General features: G+C 48.9%; 1 protein-coding gene across 5 annotated transcripts in view; it reads right to left on the reverse strand.

The window, feature by feature from the left end:
• Positions 1 to 1,356: 1,356 nt before the first annotated feature.
• The window catches only part of Sertad2 (SERTA domain containing 2), a 114,906-nt gene continuing 97,923 nt past the window's right edge, over positions 1,357 to 18,339 (reverse strand). For all 5 annotated transcript variants that reach the window (XM_028876318.2, XM_037208961.1, XM_028876314.2 and 2 more), the window contains exon 2: positions 1,357 to 6,578. In XM_028876318.2, the coding sequence (XP_028732151.1) occupies positions 5,624 to 6,574 (951 nt within the window). In that variant the 5' untranslated portion in view covers positions 6,575 to 6,578 and the 3' untranslated portion in view covers positions 1,357 to 5,623. The remainder of the gene's footprint in view (positions 6,579 to 18,339) is intronic.

The following is an 18,339-nucleotide window of genomic DNA, read 5'->3' on the forward strand; positions in this document are numbered from 1 at the left end:
CTGGGGACAGAACTCTGGGCTTCACGGACGATCTCTTCCAACTGAGGGACATCCCTAGCTCCTCCTGGAACCGCATGCCAGGAATAGGTCCTGGGCACAAAGGGCAGACAAGACATTCTGACCTTACTATCTTAGTCTTTAAAGGACTTGGGAGGCAGCATGGCTGATCTTGCCCTTGTATACCTGGACGCTGAATGGCTTACCAAAGCTGCATCACCGGTCAATAGCAAAAGCCCATCATCTCAGGTTTGAAGGGGTCTCCACTGGACCACCTGACCTTCTGTCCTGTGGTACTTTGCCAGGGTGTCAATAACAAAGGACCCAGACCAGGTAGACTCAACAAGAGACACTCACTTCTCTGGAGGCTAGAAATCCAGGATCAGGATGGCAGTAGGTTGTTCCTTTGACGGCTTATTTAAGAAAGGCTTCCTCTGTGTCCTCACTAGTGGCTTGCTGGCCACCTCATTGCTCCTTCATTTGTAGAAATAAATACTGCCCCCATCTCGGCCTCTGTCTTCACACGGCATCTCCACATCTGCATGGCTGCCCCGACAAGATTCCTGATCTCACTTATCTCTGTAAAGACTGATACTCAATGAGTCCCATTCTAGGGTACTGGAATCTAACCTCCGTGGAGAACAATTCAGTTTACAGCCCACCCCCAAGCCCTGCCTTCCACATTCCCAAGCTCATTTAATGGAGCACGGATTTTTCACTTCTCTCATACCTACCCCTGCTGCCTCACCAGCTAGCAGTGGCCCAGCTGTCAAGGAGTGCCTGGACACCCCCACCCCAGGCAGCCCCTGAAGATGGCAGGGTAGCCCAGACTGTCACTCACACATGACACCCAAACCACCAGGACAAGGAAGACCAGTGACGCACAGACACGGGACACCAGGAGGAGGTGAGGATGACAGAGGGTAAAGGTGTCAGAGTGGACAGAGAGGCTGGAACTGAAGGCAGGCTTACTGTGTGGGGCAGAGTTGAGCCCGAGGGGCCCAGGTGGCCTACTGGAGGGCAGGTGCCATGGAGAACGGCCAATAGAGAGACAGACACTGCACCTCTGCTAGACAGTCAGTCCAACAGTGGAAGGGGCAGGGGCTAGCCACAGGTTTTCAAGTCCCGGGTGGGGGTGGGAGATCGGCTCAGGTTACAGACAGGGTAGAGGTCAAGATGATGTCTGGAGAGAGCTGGCGCAGAGAAGGAAAAGGAAGTTAGGAGGGCCTCGAGAAGCCTGGGGAGCCGCAGGACAGGAGGAGTATGGGCAGAGCACACTGGGAGTTGTACCTCGGTGGGACCAAAGAGACACAACACAGGCCGGTGGGACTCCAGTCAAAAGAAAACTGTAAACACGTCTCATCCTTTAACTGTTTATTGTATAATATAAAACTACAAAAGACCGCTCATTTCCATGTACATTTAAATCTGTCCAATTGTTTAGAACACAGCCTGAATGAACCTACATTGAACACAGCCCTCTGGGTTCCGATGTGACATCTGTAATATTGCATAGAGAAGGCACAGCTCAGGTCTGTGGGGAAGGGTCACACCTCCTTTCGAGAAAAAGCCTTCCTCAGAATCCATGCACCCAGCATGTCCCTATGGACACTTTCCATACTTCAGTTGTACATACGGACTACTTTTCCCTTCCAAATTCCCCCAAAAAAGTCCAAAAATTGTATTGGCTTTGTCTGCAAGAGCATTTGATCCTGGCTAATTTTCAGGAACCATGTAGACTCATTCTTGGAAGCACTGGAGACAACGGCACACGGGCAGATGCACAGCCCGCTGGCATCCAGGGGCGGGCCAGCACGAGAACTAACCATTTACAGCTAGGACAAGTCAGATACGCTCTCTTCTTCCTGCGACTTTCAGAAACGTATAAAGGTCCAATTTGTAAGAGCAAAGTTTCAAAATTAAGACAATTCACACAGAGGTGAACAGTGGCTGCACACGCAGGCTCTTTTTATGCCTGTCATTTAAGAAGGCTGCCCTTGCAGTATTCATAATTCATTGTTTACCGCAAAGGTGGTTAATAAATTTAAGCTTTAAAAATGATCCGTAAGTTGATACTTTGGCTCTTTGGAGCTTACTTCGTTAAGAAATTTTCCTTGATTGACCTCAGGATGGTTGGGGCACTTCAAGGGGCCATGGCGGTAAAAAGCTCAACTGTTCAAGACACCGAGCGGTTGGGAGGCTGTGGCTGTTTCTCACCCTTTGGTATGAAGGTAGGTGCCTGTGTGTTGCCCCTTCTGTCATAAGCGAAAGTGCTACTAAGAAAACTTTAAAAAATTGTCAACCCTTTTATGCTTGATTTTCTTAAAAATTTAGAGGTATTAAAGCACTCCTCATCTACACCTTTTGCATATTTTAAATAGACCCATATTGGAGATGAGAGTGAAAATGAATGTGGACTGTGTATGTGATGGTGAGACAGGGTGGGGCTGGCTTGGCTCCCCTTTTAATACAGATTTACATTCCTACAAGAAATACATTCCTACCATACATTCTGCATCATACCACCCAGATGTTGTTAGAGCGCCACAGTAAAATAAATATATTTACAAAGGAAAAAAAAGGAATAAATAACTTATGGGGAAACCACCACTTTAAATCTCTCAGGATTCTGCTCTCAGCTTGTCACTTCATTGCACATCACTGTCAACAACTGCCTCTCAGGCCCCGGCACCCCAGGCTACCTGCCTGGCTCTGGAGGCCACCAACTGTCTTTGAGAAGGCAAGCCACCACGGCGGCCAGGGAGCACCTGGAAGCGAGTCCCACACTCACACTGGGACTGGGAGATTGCACTCTGGCTCTGCCTCTTTCTTCCCTGTTGGGACATCACTTAATATAAATAGGACACAAAGTCAGTCTGAACTTTTGATGGGCTTGCTCTTTCTGAAAACGGGCCGTTAGTTTCCCATGCACGTCCTGAGACTAAGCACGTGCCTGCCGCTGGTGGGGTGGCTGTTTTGATTTGGAAGCCCGGCCTTACGAATGCACTGGAGTCAGAGAACTACGTTTGGGCCACGCTTCTCTGTGCTTATTTGAACTGTTGCCCAACATATGGGATCGTTTAAAGACACGATTTGCTAATCCAACAAAAGTACAGTTGTTCTAAGTTACTGTAGATCAGTTTTTGACAATGGCAATCAACTGCTTTGTGCCATTTTTGTTGGGAAGAAGCAACACTACTGTATATGCACACGTATGCAGATGTGTGTGGCATGTGGCCAGTTCACAGGGTCCTCCAGTTCTAAAACACAGACGATGGGTAGACCTGCTTTCTTCAAGGAAGTAAAGTTCCTAAAATGGACCAGCACAATGAGAGCTGGAAGCATCACTGACCCTCGCCTTCTCCTGGTCCCTGCTCCTACACCAAAGGAAACACACACACACGTGCAGGGTGAGAGGTGCATGTGCAGGCTGCCTGCAGCGGACAGGCACAGCTGGATGGGCTGCTCACTGCTCCACAGCTGGGCAGCAGCCTTTCAAACACACGCACACGGGAAAAGGTAAACCAGGATGTGAAAGGACAGCCAGCACACCACACACAAATCTTCTCTGTGGATGAGCAGTTCCTTCATCACAAACACATTTGCTTGCCATGTGCATTATAAAAAATAAAACTATCTATGGCTTGTTTAAAGTGCCATTTATAAACTTATCTTTTTAATTGGCCAGAAAGACCCAATTTTATCCATGGCAAGAAGCGAGCAGAACTGGTGACTGAATATTGACAAATGACCGACAACAAAAACAAAAACAAAATCCCATAATTTAAAACGTTTTAAATAAATATAAAAGTTACTCCTAAGGAAGCCATCTGCATAACGATCTAGGCTGTAAGCTGTACTGAACAGCTGACGCCGCGACAGGAAGCATGGCCCACAAGGACGGCAGCGGCGGCGGCGGCGGCAGACCTCAGCAATGGACGTGACACCTGAAACACACCAGGACGACTTGGGACAGCACTGGGAAGAAGAGCCGCTTCAGGGGCCGGAGACCCCCGGGGGAGGGGGGCCAGAACACGCTGAGACATTCCCGTCCTGTATTCGGGTGTAAGAGCTTTGTGAATGAAAGAAAGCAACCAGACTGGACACCGTGACATGAGGCGACAGACCGCGGCTCCAGTCACAGATGTTGAGAGTGCATCCCGGCTGGCTGAGGTGAGCGGAGGAGCTCACGGTGGTGATCATGAAGATGCCATTTGTAGCTCTTAGTAACAGAGGAAACGAAAGCTCCGGGTGTGGAAAGGACACCGGGAAAGGCAGTTCAGCAACATGATGGATGCCTTCTGGGGAGAATTTCTTCTTTATGAGCCCTAAGCACTGAAGTAGGGCTCAGCTCCATGAAGAGGTCGGCTGCTTGTAAAACTGTTATGTAAAATTGTGGTCTCATCATAAAAGCTATGCCCAAGGGGTAAGACCGGGGTCTGCATTTTACAAAATTAAAACAAAAACGGTTAAAAGAGCAAACCTGGCATAAATACAGTCTTTTTCTTACTTCCCCACCCTTGAGACAGGGCTCTCACTGTATAGCTCTGGCAGGACTCGAACTCACAGAAATCCACCTGTCCCTGCCTTCCAAGTGCTGGAATTAAAGGGGTGCACCACCACACCTGGCCACAAGTACGCTCTTACATAAACAAGATGCTAGAGCCTCTGCTCTGAAGAGGAGATAAGGAGACCGTCGTAGCAAGCCCAGGACCCATAGCCATCTCCCGACATCTGCTTACTGCCAAGTGTGATGAGCAGACAGGGCTCTGGCCGCGGAAGTCACAGTACTGGCGGGTGATCGTGCCAAGGGCTGGTGCTTGTGAAATTTGGGTGTCAGATCACCTGGCCCTTTATTAAAGCGCGGTGTGTGTTTGCGTTTGGGGACGTCAATCTTCTCTTGCACCATACACATATAAAACATTATAAAAGTACAAGTGCAACGTGTACAGCTTATGTTTGCAGGAACTATGTGAGCAAATCCTATCAAAATAGCTATCTCATATGTATAAACAGCATTTGTTTTTAGAAAAACAATATCATAAACTGCAGAATCTGTACAAAAATATAAAATAAATTTGGGCAGCAGTTTTCTAAACAGCCATGTGAATGCAACACTTACGAGTAGTTAATGCCTCTAAAAAGGCGGAATTGCCAAGTCAACTTACACAGGGCAAAACGCCAGGAAGGTACTGAGATTATCCAAATAATATAGATATATACTCTTTTTACCTCTTGCAATAAAACTTATAGAAAAAATAGACAAATATGCACATGCAATTTACAGCTTTTCCAACCTAACCCTTGTGCTTCGCTTGAACTGTTCGACTGAACAGCTCTCCACTTGAACCTTTCAACATGAGCAACCCAGTCTTCAAATGTCGTCTCTTCTCCTGCGCCAGGGCAGCGGGTCTAGGGGGAGCCCGCCCAGAGAGTGTATTAAAAGTGGTCATACGCGAATGAAGGCACTCCAGCTCTGCTCAAAGGAAATACTAGTGTGATCCTTTTGTAAAAGTTTCTTTTTCTCTGAAAAAGGCAAGCAAGGTTCCATGCACAGTGAGGACAAACTGTCGGGGGGTGGGGGTGGGGGTGGGGTGGGGGGGGGTTGCGGCCTGCTTAGGCCGTCTTAGGACCCGACAAGCACCTCCATGATGTGGTCCAGCTCTGTGAGGTCCATTTTGAAAGGCTGACTCGGGGCGACAGGCTGACTGCTGTAGGGGGCCAGGGTCTTGAAGAGGTCATCCGCCGACACGGGGGCCATTTTTGAGGCTGTCCCCGAAGCAGAGGTGCAGGGGTCAAAATCGTACATGGATGTGTCAATGTCAGCAAACAAGATGTCGTCCAGGGTCAAGTCTGTCAGGAAACCTGTGGACGTTGTTATTTCAAAGTTCCCAGGCAGAGAGTCCATGAATCTCGAGTCATCTGTGCGGCCTTCCTGGGGCCCCTCAGGTTTCTGGATGCTGGACTCACCGGAGGTTCCTTTTGGGCTGCCGGGCGCCACTGACGCCAGGGCAGCCTCTGTGGAGGTAGATGTGGGACAGAGCTCCTCAATCTCGTCCAAGGCGGAGGAGAAGCTGTCCTTTTCGGGAGGGAGGGCTGGAGAAGAGAGTCTGGGGGGAGCCGCAGGCTGTGCGGCCTGCGAGGTGCAGAAAGCGTCATCGTCATCCTCTAGCAGGGAGGCGGGGGTGAGGCAGGCCTCCAAGGGTGTAGTGCTTCCTAGGTCACAGGGGTGAGCAGGAGGCGCGGCCAGGTGGGAGAAGGCAGGTGGGGCCTCCCTGTAGCTGTCGCCCAGCGAGTCGCTGGGCTGGGGAGTGGGGGTGAACGCAGGCCTCAGGCTGCCTTCCTGCTTGAGTTCCTCCTGGATCCGCCTCAACATGTTGTTAATTAAGACAGTCTTCTGCAAGCTGGGCTCCGTCAGAGGCCTGTGGTTATAGAGCTTCATAAGGGAAATGTTGAAGACAGTCTGACGCTGTAAGGTGTAGGACACCCTGGATGGACCGTCAGAGGAGGACACGACTTTGCCTTCCAGCCCATCTTCATGCTCCTCAAACTTCCGTTTTCCTCCTCTGCCCAACATATATCTGCGAAGGAGAGAGACAGGGAGCAGCGTGAGTCACAGGCAGGCTGACATGCATGGCTTCCACCATGGAAGAAGGGGCCGACTGAGAGGTCAGGATTAGAGGTTGGGGTTGGCTGCGCAGACTCCCGCCCAGGTTACGCAGAGAACAGGGGATTCACTGGGGGAAGGCTGCAGACAGAGAAGCAGGACATCCACCCTTGGACGCCTGCAGAGCGATTTTTATCACTAGGTAATCCTGGCCAATGTACTGTGTGAGTAATGTGTACAACACGAGGCAGAGAAGTTAGGCATTGCCATGGAAACCATGATTTTTACTTTCTCAGCTCATGCGCTTGCGTTCGCATGCCTAACATTATCACACAGGTTCAGGTTCCTCCCCCAAATGGATTTATTTTTAAGCTCCAGAACATACAACGCACAACCTCGGCAGACAGAGGTGTTACAGCTGGAACACGGCTCAGACGGTCAAAAGCATCAAGTGAGAGAAGGGAGAACACACACAATTTAGGTAGAACCGTGTGTGCTTTCAAAATGTTTTTCCTTCCTCATTATGCACAGAGCCTGCCTGCCTGCCTGCCCGTCGGGTGACACACGCGTGGTGAAGCTAATGACCACAGAGACTGAGCCACCGCCGCTGCCTTTCATTCTAGACCATGTGGAACGCCAGTCTCCCAGCCCGGGGCTCTGCCTGGCTGACCACACACGGCTTTGTATGAGCACACCTGCCTTAGTTTTAAAGTGTCTGCTCCGACTCCAAGTCCTGCCACTTGGACACCAGCACCACGTCATAACCAAACACCTCCTGTGACTGACTCCAAAGACACCTGGGTATCTAAGAGATACGGACTTTATACCAGCCCTCGGGACTCGGAGGAGGGTTAGAGTGAGGTCCCTTTGTGACCCCTGCTGCGCGGCTGGTGGTCACGCTCGTGGGGAACAGCAGCCCCCCAGTCCCCACAGGCACTGTCAGCCCCTCAGAAGGTCTGCTGCGGAGCCAAGCTCCCAGGACCAACCCTTGCCCACAGTGCTTACTGTCTCGTGTCTGTTTTACATTTCGAGGCAGGCTTTCAATATCAATCTTTGGATCGCGGTTCTTGGGTGGAATTCAAAATCCTTGCCGGGCGGTGGTGGTGCACGCCTTTAATCCCAGCACTCGGGAGGCAGAGCCAGGCGGATCTCTGTGAGTTCGAGGCCAGCCTGGGCTACCAAGTGAGTCCCAGGAAAGGCGCAAAGCTACACAGAGAAACCCTGTCTCGAAAAACAAAACAAAACAAGAAAACAAATCAAAATCCTTGTGCCTCAGTCTACCAGGCGCTCGGTTTACAGCCACTCACCGCCGCGCCCAGCCCAACCTGGCTTCCTAAGAACTCGGTCAATAGAGCTCTGCTTCTGTGGTTCCCGCCCAGCCAGGTCCACTGCTCGCTCCGCTCCGCTGCAGCACGCCCTCCCTGACCCACGGGGCCCTCTCCACAGGTGCCTGGGAGTCACTTCATTTTCCTCTCACTCTTAGGACACGTCACTCCTTCTCTAACACGCACTCGGCATCCACAGTCTCCCGGGTGGGAGCAGTCACCACGTGAACCTCTTCGTTTGAACTTCAGTCTGGTCCTGAAGGGGAATGAACACACTTGGGTCTTTCAATCCTGTCTAAAGGAAGGTCATGCTGTCCACCCCACAAAGCAGACAGACAGACACATGGGAGGCCAGGGAGTCTGGCCATAGCTGCAGCCTACCCATGCCAACACTGGTTTGAGATCTGTTGATGCTCATAAAGAATGTGGAATTACTTGTATGGAACCATTTCCCTCATTTCGTAAGCATTAACAAGATGGGTGTCAATCATCAGGACCAAAGACAGCAAGCAGCCGAGTGTTCTGAGACAGGAGGGTCTAGGAAAAACAACTGACCTATCCTCCACCTCTCTCAGAGGGTGTCTCCCCCCCCCCCACACACACTGGTGAGTCTCACTTGTACGTCTTCTTTGCATTGGATATTTCCTACCTGGAGTGTCTGTACTCATTTAAACTTGATAAATCAGAGAAGAGACAGTCTCATTTCACTCTGCAAAACACACTGCATCGGAAGCATTACCGGACAACTGGATCTTGAAGTGTGTAATTGTATTCACATTTATATGTGTATCTGCTTACAATTCAAGCATTTAATACTCTCAGAAAAAATGTTACTTTGGCTAAAGAGCTTGTAAGTGCATTTAATTTGCACAATTATGTCATGCACATCCTAGACCAGCATTTCTTAAACTACAGTTCATGGGCTAGCCTGTGAATGGTACCCATTCTGATGACGTACCCATTCAGATGACGTAAGCAAAGATACCGTATTACTTGGTGGGGGGGGTCACAGCAAAATCACAAAGTAACTGTTAGGTCTGTGAATCTAACACAAGCTTTTACAGTCTTTTTTTAACTTCACTTTTCAAATAACTGTTTTTATGCTTTACTGAAATTCACAACTGACTGGGCAGGGAGTGGGGCTATCTACCAAGATGGCCTATCAGCACAGAAGTTTGAGAACACTAAATACAGCCGTGATCAAATCAGAAACTCGCTGCCACTCTGCACTTTTACAGATTTTCTGCGGTAAAGATGACCTTAGGTAACAGGGTGTAGACGTCCAACCATTCATATAAAACTTGAGGAAAGGCTTGTTACCAGAGTAAAAGGTAACGTCTACACTTCTGTTTCCTCCCTTTGTTTCTCCCTCTCTGTTTCGTCAGACAGGTCTCTGCTGACCAAACTGAACAAAACTTCTGACTTAAGCAATCTGCCTTTCTTAATCTCCTAAGTATCTGGGGGACAGATCCACTACCACAGTACTTGTTCAGTAACACACTTCTTTTTAAAATTAATTTATAAGGCTGGACGAGGTGGTACATGCCTTTGAGCTCAGCACTCAGTGAGTCAGAAGTAGGTAGATAGTGAGTTCCAAGCCAGCCAGGGCTCCTTGGTGGGACCTTGGGGTTTTGTTTGTTTAGGTAAGTGTATGTGTGTGCGTGTGCATCTGTGGCGGTCGGGGATGACCGGCTGGAGGGAGTTCTACCCTTCCACCACGGGTCACTCAGAGATGAAGGCTCTCTCAACAAGCCATCTTTAGAAAGAATTGCCACTTCTACGGCAGTCACACCTACGGCTGCAGCGATGACTCAGGGTCAAGAGCACTTGTTACTGCTGAGACCCAGGGTTCAGTTCTTAGCACTTCCACGTGATGTACAACATCTGTAACGAGTTCCACGGAACCGGATACCCTCTTCTGACCTCCTAGAGCACCAGGCACACACATGTAGGCAAAACACACACACACACACACACACACACACACACACACACACACACACACACACACTAAATCTAAAACAAAAGAAACCCACCCCGGGCTGTGGGATGCTGCAGGCAGTTAGCACAATCCCCACAGCTGAACAGCATCTGTGGGGATGTTTTCCATGTGAGAAGCAGCGAACTTCCAATTAGAATGAGCATCTGGCTGCAGCTGCATGCTAACCCTGGTGTTTAGGAAAGCCTATGGAGGTATCTGTAATGCTGCCTTCAACAGGAGGGTGACAGGTCCCTGTAAGCAAAATCTGTGAACAGGACCAGGTAGACAAGTTGAATCTTGGGTGTTCTTCAAGTGTGTAAATAAGGACCTCTGGTGGATTATGTCTCAAAACAGACTGTCATTTTTCTTTTGTATTGGAAGCAAATAAAAATGGCTCCACACACCCAATGAAACTGCAAAATGTCCACAATCTAGCTAAGCCATATAGAAAAACAAAAAAACGCAACAAAACCAAGGGAGGATTCCCCAAAATCTGATTAATACACGGTAACAGCCTCACGCCTTGACAGCTCCACAGAGACCGGGCTTTGTACGCCCCGATCTCCTTAAGCAAGACGTAACTCAATGAAGACACGGCGTGCCCTCAACAACCGGTCCGCACACGGCAGGTGCATGGCCCCTTCTGGTCGATGGCTCTGGGCCTGGCTCAGGCTTACTGGGCCAGGGTGGCCAGCTCCTCAGACACTCAGAAAAAATAACAATAGCTCCTTGAGGGCGGTTGAGGAGGCACACGTGACCTTTCAAAAGGCCTCACACGGGCAGCCTGCCGAAGCAGTAGCAGGGGCTCATTAAGGGATTCCTGGGAAGGCTGGGAAGGGCTACCACCCTCCCGGGTAGAAGGGCTCCAGAGTCATGGCCCTCTGAAGAGGCACTGGATCCTAGCTTGCTTGCTGAGATACCTGGGCTTTGGTGCTGTACTTTGTCCCCTCTCTCAGCTTACAAAGAGCCAAATCTGCCCAGAGACCCGGAGAGCCACTCGGCGAAGTCAGGTGGATGGTCCTTCCTTTCCTCTCCCGCTACCCAAGCCTAAAAACTACCAACAGCTGCTTTTCTGGCTCTTACCGCCAGGTCTGAGATAGTGTGGCCCCTGCCTAGTGGTTAGGAACAAACTCTTGACATTGGAGCACTCTGCTGGGTATGTGCCTAGTCAGTAGTTTGTAACCCTGATCTAGGAAATACTAAGCACAGCAAACTAAAACGGAATAGCAAAGAACACGCATTGGTAGGAAAGCAAACAAAAATGAACTGTGTTTACGGGACATGGTCTCTACTGTCCAGCTTCGCACAGGATGCCCCTAATGCTCCAAAGCCTCATTCTGTTTACTCCTGGACTGGGAAGGCAGAGGCAGTGATCTAGCCTGTCCCAAACAACCAAAACACTGCAACAGAAAAAAAGACATTTTGTTGAGGTTGATGCCCCCAAAGGGACAAGAGTCAGGGCAACTTTTCTCAAAAGACAAAGGTCTAGACTCCAGACAGAAAGCTTTTACCTGCTACCCATGGTCCCACCATTCTGGGTCCTGAGGAATTCCCACAGTGTGGGAGTGTGACTTGTTGCCTGAATGATCGGCAGAGACCCTCTGGAAGCTGGCTTGGCAGTGCCGTGGCATGTGTGTCAACTACCTCCAGGCTGGAAGGCCCCTAGGGGCACAAGACATCTGTTTTGTTCACCTCAGTACTCTTAGGCCAGGGCCCCTCCCTGACACCGAAATAGTCCTCAGTAAGTGAACCGAGTGGGAAGGACCAACAGACGCAGGGGAGCAGCAGAGACGTGCGAATCGGAAGCAGAGATGTCTGGGTGGATGAGCTCCTGACGGGCGGGAATGAGAGGGGGACGCTTCACCCCTCAGCGTGGGAAAGAGAGAGCGAGCGAGCTCTAGCCTGGAGACCCCACCTGTGAGCCCCTCACACTCAGCCCAGTCTCCCACTCAGGCAAGCGCCAGCCTCAGCCCTGGGTCTGGCCAAGCACAGGCGTGGGCTCCTGGAGTCCCCAGGAGATGCTGGGTTGTCATCTCTGAGAACCACCACTTCCCTGGTCTTTGCCAGGCCACCTCACACGGCCTGAGCACACCCTCCCCACAGGCCTGACCGTGAAGGCCTCCCTTTCTGTTTCTAAGCAAGCAGGGCAAAAAGCAACGACCAGCACTTGATGATGACAGTGGACAAGCAATCATCTAGACTAGTCGGAATGCCGCATGCCCAAGGTCCAAAGATTAGGTTGTCCCTGTGTTTAAGGGGTGACACCCCAAAGCCTTTATCATTAAGGCATCCAGACTGCCCCCCAATGCAATGTGAATTTAAAAGTTACCTATAATTCTTTTCCAACTATTCAAAACCGATATCTTCCTTTTATTTTTTAAATCACTATCCTTCAATGTTATATGGACTGTCAAAATCAAACATCTATGACTTTCATGGGACAAATAGAAAATCTTACAAACTAACATTCGCTGTCCCCCTCCACCCCCTCACCAAAACAATGGCTTTCACCTGCAGGATTACCTCAGCCCATGGCCCCAGGGCTGCCTAGCTGACACATGCCAACTTCAGCATGGGCTGCACTATGAAGCTTTCTCCTGCCCAAGAAGACTGGCAGACTCTGTGCCAGTCGAAAGGAGATGTAGAAGTTTGTTTTAACTCAATTCATTCCAAACAGCAGTCATTATACCCGACAGGAGAAACACACTAAGATTTCTTTTACTTCTTACTCAAACAGGATCAAAACTGGTACCTGAGCCCCAATTTCAAAGAAAGGAGGTGACTGGACAAGATATAGCTAACCTCATATCCAATTAAAGCATCAAAGAGTTCCTAAGAGTGAGCAGATGGAGCACCTTATCATCAGATGGGGGCGGGCTAGGGACTGCTTCTGATGAGCCCAGCACCATCTCGAGCAGGACAAATGTGAGCATGCGTAACATCCACGATGGGGCAGGTTAGGATAAAAGGGGAGTTGGGCAGTCATCAATTACCACGAAATACCCTAGGGCTTAACTGGTACCTTGTACACATTTTCAATAGCGTGGACCAATTTCTTCCTGAACTTAGAAACTCAGGGTGTGCATTTCCCAGGGATATAGCATAATTAAGTAACATGGTCTTTCTTTTTTCCAATATGTATGAGTGTGTTGCCTGTACATATGTCTGTGAACCACTTTCACACCTGGTACCCAAAGAGTCTAAAAAAAAAAAAAAAAACGCTGTCAGATCTCCTGGAACTGGAGTTACAGACAGCTGTGAGCTGCCATGTGGGTGCTGGGAATCAAACTCAGGCCCTTTGAAGGAGAAACTATTGCTTTTAACCACTAGGCCATCTCTCCAGCCTCCTGATATGGTTTTTCAGACGTCAGTTACTACACCACACTAACTCATGGGGTCTTCAGGAAGTCACTTCAAAGAAGTTACAAGGCAGGCATGTAGGTCCTGTGAGGCTGGCCACATTCTCTGGTTTGTCCCCCTTTCCTTGTTCAGGTCCAGTGTGGCCACTCATGTGACCACGGGCTGCTGGAGAGACCAGCAGCACCAATGCTGACCCCTCACCCCAGGCCTCTATACCAACTGACTACTTCTGAAGAACAAAGGAGCCAAGAAAGAGAGGGCTCCCAAGAGAATGTGAGAGATTCCTCACCTGCGTCTGGTGCTGCCAGAGCCCTGGCTCTTGCCTAACTAAATCAACTGCATGGCAGGATTCCAGGTCTCAGAGGCAGAGTGGGAGAGGCAGTGAGGGCCGCCGGGTAAGGGGGACCTCCTGGCAAGTGAGTAGCACCTAACATTCCAGTTGTGCCTAAATCACCTGGCCCCGGACCACCTCTAGGAAGGGCAGCTCATACCTTCCACGGCAGCACTCAGCAGGCAGACAGAGCTCTGTGAGGACAAGGCCAGCCAGGAACTCCCCGTGCAGACCAGGGGAGTTCCATACATGGTGAGGCGGTCTCAAACAAACAGCCAGAGAGATAGGCAGAAGAATGGTTCCCTTTAATGAGATACTGTACTTTTCTCTTCCACCTCCCCCACCCCAGCCCGGCCCCTCCCCGCCAGCCACACTGGGTCTGCCGCCATGTCTGAGACCAGTCAGGAAAGCAGGACTCTTCCTCTTTTTTTCTGCCTCTCTTTCAGAGGCTGGTCAGAACCTAAGCATGCTTTTTCTCATACTCAGGCTTCCTTACTCTCTCCAAAGCCTTCCTCGTGCCCTGTGGCCACTTGTCCGGTGTCTGACTGCCATCCAGTGTGAGCCAGGGCTTGGTCACCTCTCTTCCAGTCTCCTCCTGTGGGCAGCTGATGACGTTTACAGCTTCTCGGCCTGGGGGTTTCTTTTAAACTCTGGTAAGTGTCCTTAAGCTTCCTCTGAACTCACTCTTACATTCTTTACTAAGGGGATGAAGACCCCACTCTATCAACAGTGGCTAAAGTTGGGCTAAGAACTGTGTGGAAACAACTTCTGAAACAGAATCTTCTCAGTTCCTTGTCTTCACTTTGGTGTCCTGTTTTGAGGTGGTCCAAATGAAGAGCTCTGTCCCTGACAGAGCACCCCTACCAGCCTGGCCTTCCCTGGCATGTGTCATAGGGCCGTGGTGGCAGCCGCTGGCAGAGAGGAAAGCCCCATCCCGTTTCTATGGGGAACCACACCGGCTTAGGTAGCTTTCCACACTTAACATGTTACACCCTGAAGAACACACCATACCAAGAAACCCGATCACATCTAAGCTTTTCACACTCTGCTTCCCCTCAAGGCACAAAGCCGCGCCAGAACAAAAGGGGCCCACGGCGAGGAGGTGGTGCTCGGGACGAGGCTGGCAGAGGGGTCAGGAGAGGTGGCAATGGCATCAGGCAGTCTTCAGACAGCAGTGAGGGCCCTGGTGTGGGAGCGGTGGCGGCGACAGAGAGCAGCCCACAGGGAAGGAGCTGCCTCCTGCACCCGGGAAGGACAGCAGCTCTCCTAACCCTCTCCACCACGCTAGAGACAAACTGCGAGGCTGTCGGAATCGGGAAGATATTATTTTTAAACTAAGGCCTACCCAGGGTTTCAGAGGTCTCTGCAGTAACATCCATGCTAATTGGTAAGTAAGACAAAGCCTCCCCTAACGAATCAGCGAGGTAATTATAAAGCCACTCTCTAGATCAGCCAGTCCCCCGTGCTCACCCAGGCTGCTGAAACCCGACACCCGCCTGGCGGCTCCACTCAGCCTGGCCCGCAGTCCCGCAGGCCAGCCCTGCCCACCCAGCCCCGGCACACTCCCAGCCCTCCTGAGGGCCACCATAGGCCAGGAGATGGTTGGGAGGCCGGCCTCCATGTATGTTTAGACAAACAACTTTACCATGGGGTGGGGGGTGGGGTTTTTAATGTCCACATTTTAATAAATTTTAGCTTTTTTCTTAGTGTTTTCACTTCTCTATTAAACTGGGTACAATTTCTAATGTTGGTTTGTCAAATAGTACCGTTCCCCTTAAAACAAAAGGAATTTTAACAGTGACAACCAGTCACACTGAGTAAACAAGAGTCAAATTCTAGAAGTCAATCTTTAGAATAAAGAAGATACGGACGAATGAAGATGTCTTGTTGGCAAAACTCTGGAAAGCAAAACTAGCTTTTAGAACATCAGCAGTGGAACATGTTCTGGTACCCTGACTCACTGGCTTTTCTGTCCTTGGAAACTTCGGGCTGCAGTGCCAACCCTGACGGATCGAGGACACTGGTCATCGTGGAAGGATGGCAGACGTGCTCACAATTCCGCTACTGCAGCCCCACAGCCCTGGCCAACGGCCATTTCTGAACTTACAGTTTCACAGAAACATACCCAACATGATTTGAGGCCTCAGGCTGGATAGAAAAATACTCCAGAAACAAGATCAACAGAACGGTGGTCCCTCTGAAGCGGGTGAGGAGCACAGGCTATGCACTGTACTTTAACTTCTGAGTCCGTCTGGAATTTTCCATCAAAGTTAAACAATACATTAAAAAAAAAACAAAACACCTCCACAAGTAAAAAAAACATCAAGTAAGCACAGCAAATTTCTCACAGGAGAACCGCATTAACTCTATAGGCATGTTTACACAGAAGAAAGCTCCTGATGTCCTATGTAAACAAGCATGCCCAGCGCAAACTGGAATCCTATAAAGCTGAAAGATAGCACCACATACACCCACAAGGGGGCGCCACAGAGCAGCAAGGCACCTTACAACTCCGTCAGTTCCCACCTACAGCATTTTTACATTTCCAATTCCAGCTCTGATTCAGGTGTCCACAGGACAGTGCTAAACGCTAGAGGCCTTGCCAAGACCAAACTAAATTATATTATGCTATTGCTTGTATATAAGTAACACCAGTGCTTCAGAAACCGTGGACCATAGAACCCCTGGAGGATTACTGAATTGAGAACACACACAAAAACAGGCACCAAGTCACGAAGCTGGACTTTGAGGAGGTGCCAGTTCAGACTTCCAGTGCGGGCTCTGAAGTTGACTTTAACAACACAGCCAATCACCTATGTCTACAACTATGAATTTTACCAGTATAGCCACTTTCAATAATCCTATTGCATCTTAATAACAGTAAATTATTTCCTCACCAAACAGATAATGCTTCAGGTAGCAGGTATTTGAGAAAACCCTCATCATGAACACGGAGGAGAAGCCACTTAATTGTAAAATGTAAGGTAGTTAACCTCAGGGATAGTGAAGCAAGTGACTGTGTAATAGCTGGGATCCCCTCTATCACAAGCTCAGGTTGTGTGATGTTTGTTCAGTAATAATGCTCTTAACAGATGAGCTAGTCTCCTCTTTCCATTTGAAAACCAGTAACTATAAACATATTATAATGCTTTACAGTATGAAGCTACTCCAATCATCCAATGTCCAGGGTACATCTTCAGCGTCCTGCATCCACAGTCTCATCAGCATCAAGGAATCCTCAGATTTGACTCTTTTTCCCACAGGACTGCGTGCCAGGGAAGCTGATCCAACTTTGCCCCCTCCCCCATTCCCAGGCATAATGAAAATATTTTTTTCTCCTGTATTTATAATTGCTTAGCTGGGATTCTGGTTTCAAGCCTCTTGTAGCATCTTTTCCCTAAAGATGCCTTGTTTTTCCCTCACTTGAGTGATCCTTAATAAACGATGTCAAGGGAAAATAAAGATGAGTAGAAACCAGATGATTTGTCAAAAAGCATGTGAAAGTTTTCCTTTTTGCTTAAAAAAAGGCTCACCAACAGCCATGCTAACACAACAACTTCAAGGCCAATTCAGTGAAAAACAAAAACTGCATTTTAGTTAAACCCAAAGGTTGCTTTCCAGGTTAGCTAACTACCCTATCACTAAATAAAACGGAAGAATAAAACTGAAGACTGCAACCACAGGAAATATTTATATCAAAGTGCTCCTTAAGTGTTCAAAGATTAGCCAGGCGGTGGTGGGGCACACTTGTACACTCAGGAGGCAGAGGCAGGTGGATCTCTGTGCGTTTAAGGCCAGCCTGGTCTACAGAGTGAGTTCTAGGACAGCCAGGGCTGTTACACAGAGAAACCCTGTCTTGAAAAACAAAAACAAAGACAAACAACAAAAAGTTAACAGATTTAGTTGAAAGACTGGATGTTAAATTTGAGGCCCATGTAAGTGACCTACATTTTCAGATATTTATTGTAATTACCTTTATGAATTAAGCAGACAAGGGCTGCAGAGGCAGCTCAGTGGTTAGTAGCACTGCCTGTTCTTCCAGAGGCCCTGGGTTTGATCCTCAGCACCCACATGGTGGCTCAGAACCATCTGTGACCCCAGTTTCAGGGGATCTAGGTACACACAGGTGCACAGACACACACGCAGGCAAAACACCCATACACATAAAAAACAAAATAATTTCAAATGGAAGAACTGGGTTGGTAAGGTTTTATAGAGGCAATTTCAATTTTGTATCATATATTTGGAATAGTTCACTTAGTAGAAAAAGGTAATGAAAATACAAACTGATACTTTGTAAAAACAGTAGTCATTTTTTTCTAGGCTGTTTTGAGATTAAAAAAGGACTTCAAGGACCTCAGAAATTCATAACTTATTGAAATTTAAGCAAAGTCAATTAGCTAAATAAATCAAAATAACCAGGGTGCCACATTAAATATAGTAAATATTTATTTCTAAAGAAAACAGTCAATAGCTCCACGTCCACCTCTTGGAGGGATCAACCCTTTCGGAAGGCTTTCCTTGAGCCCACCCAGCTAACCATCCCTAATGCTGTTTGTCCCGCTGGCCTTTGGGAGCTTTATGGAAGCAGAGGGCCATCTGAGAAACTGCACTTTAGACTTGTAGGTCAACTGCTGTCACACAGCTTAGAAGCACTCCCAGCAGAAATCCACTTCATTTTGTATTTCTGTTCATAGTAAAATAATTTTTTAAAACCAGGGCACACACCTTTAATCCC

This window comes from Peromyscus leucopus, chromosome 10 (assembly GCF_004664715.2).
Source record: "Peromyscus leucopus breed LL Stock chromosome 10, UCI_PerLeu_2.1, whole genome shotgun sequence".
NCBI lineage: Eukaryota > Metazoa > Chordata > Mammalia > Rodentia > Cricetidae > Peromyscus > Peromyscus leucopus.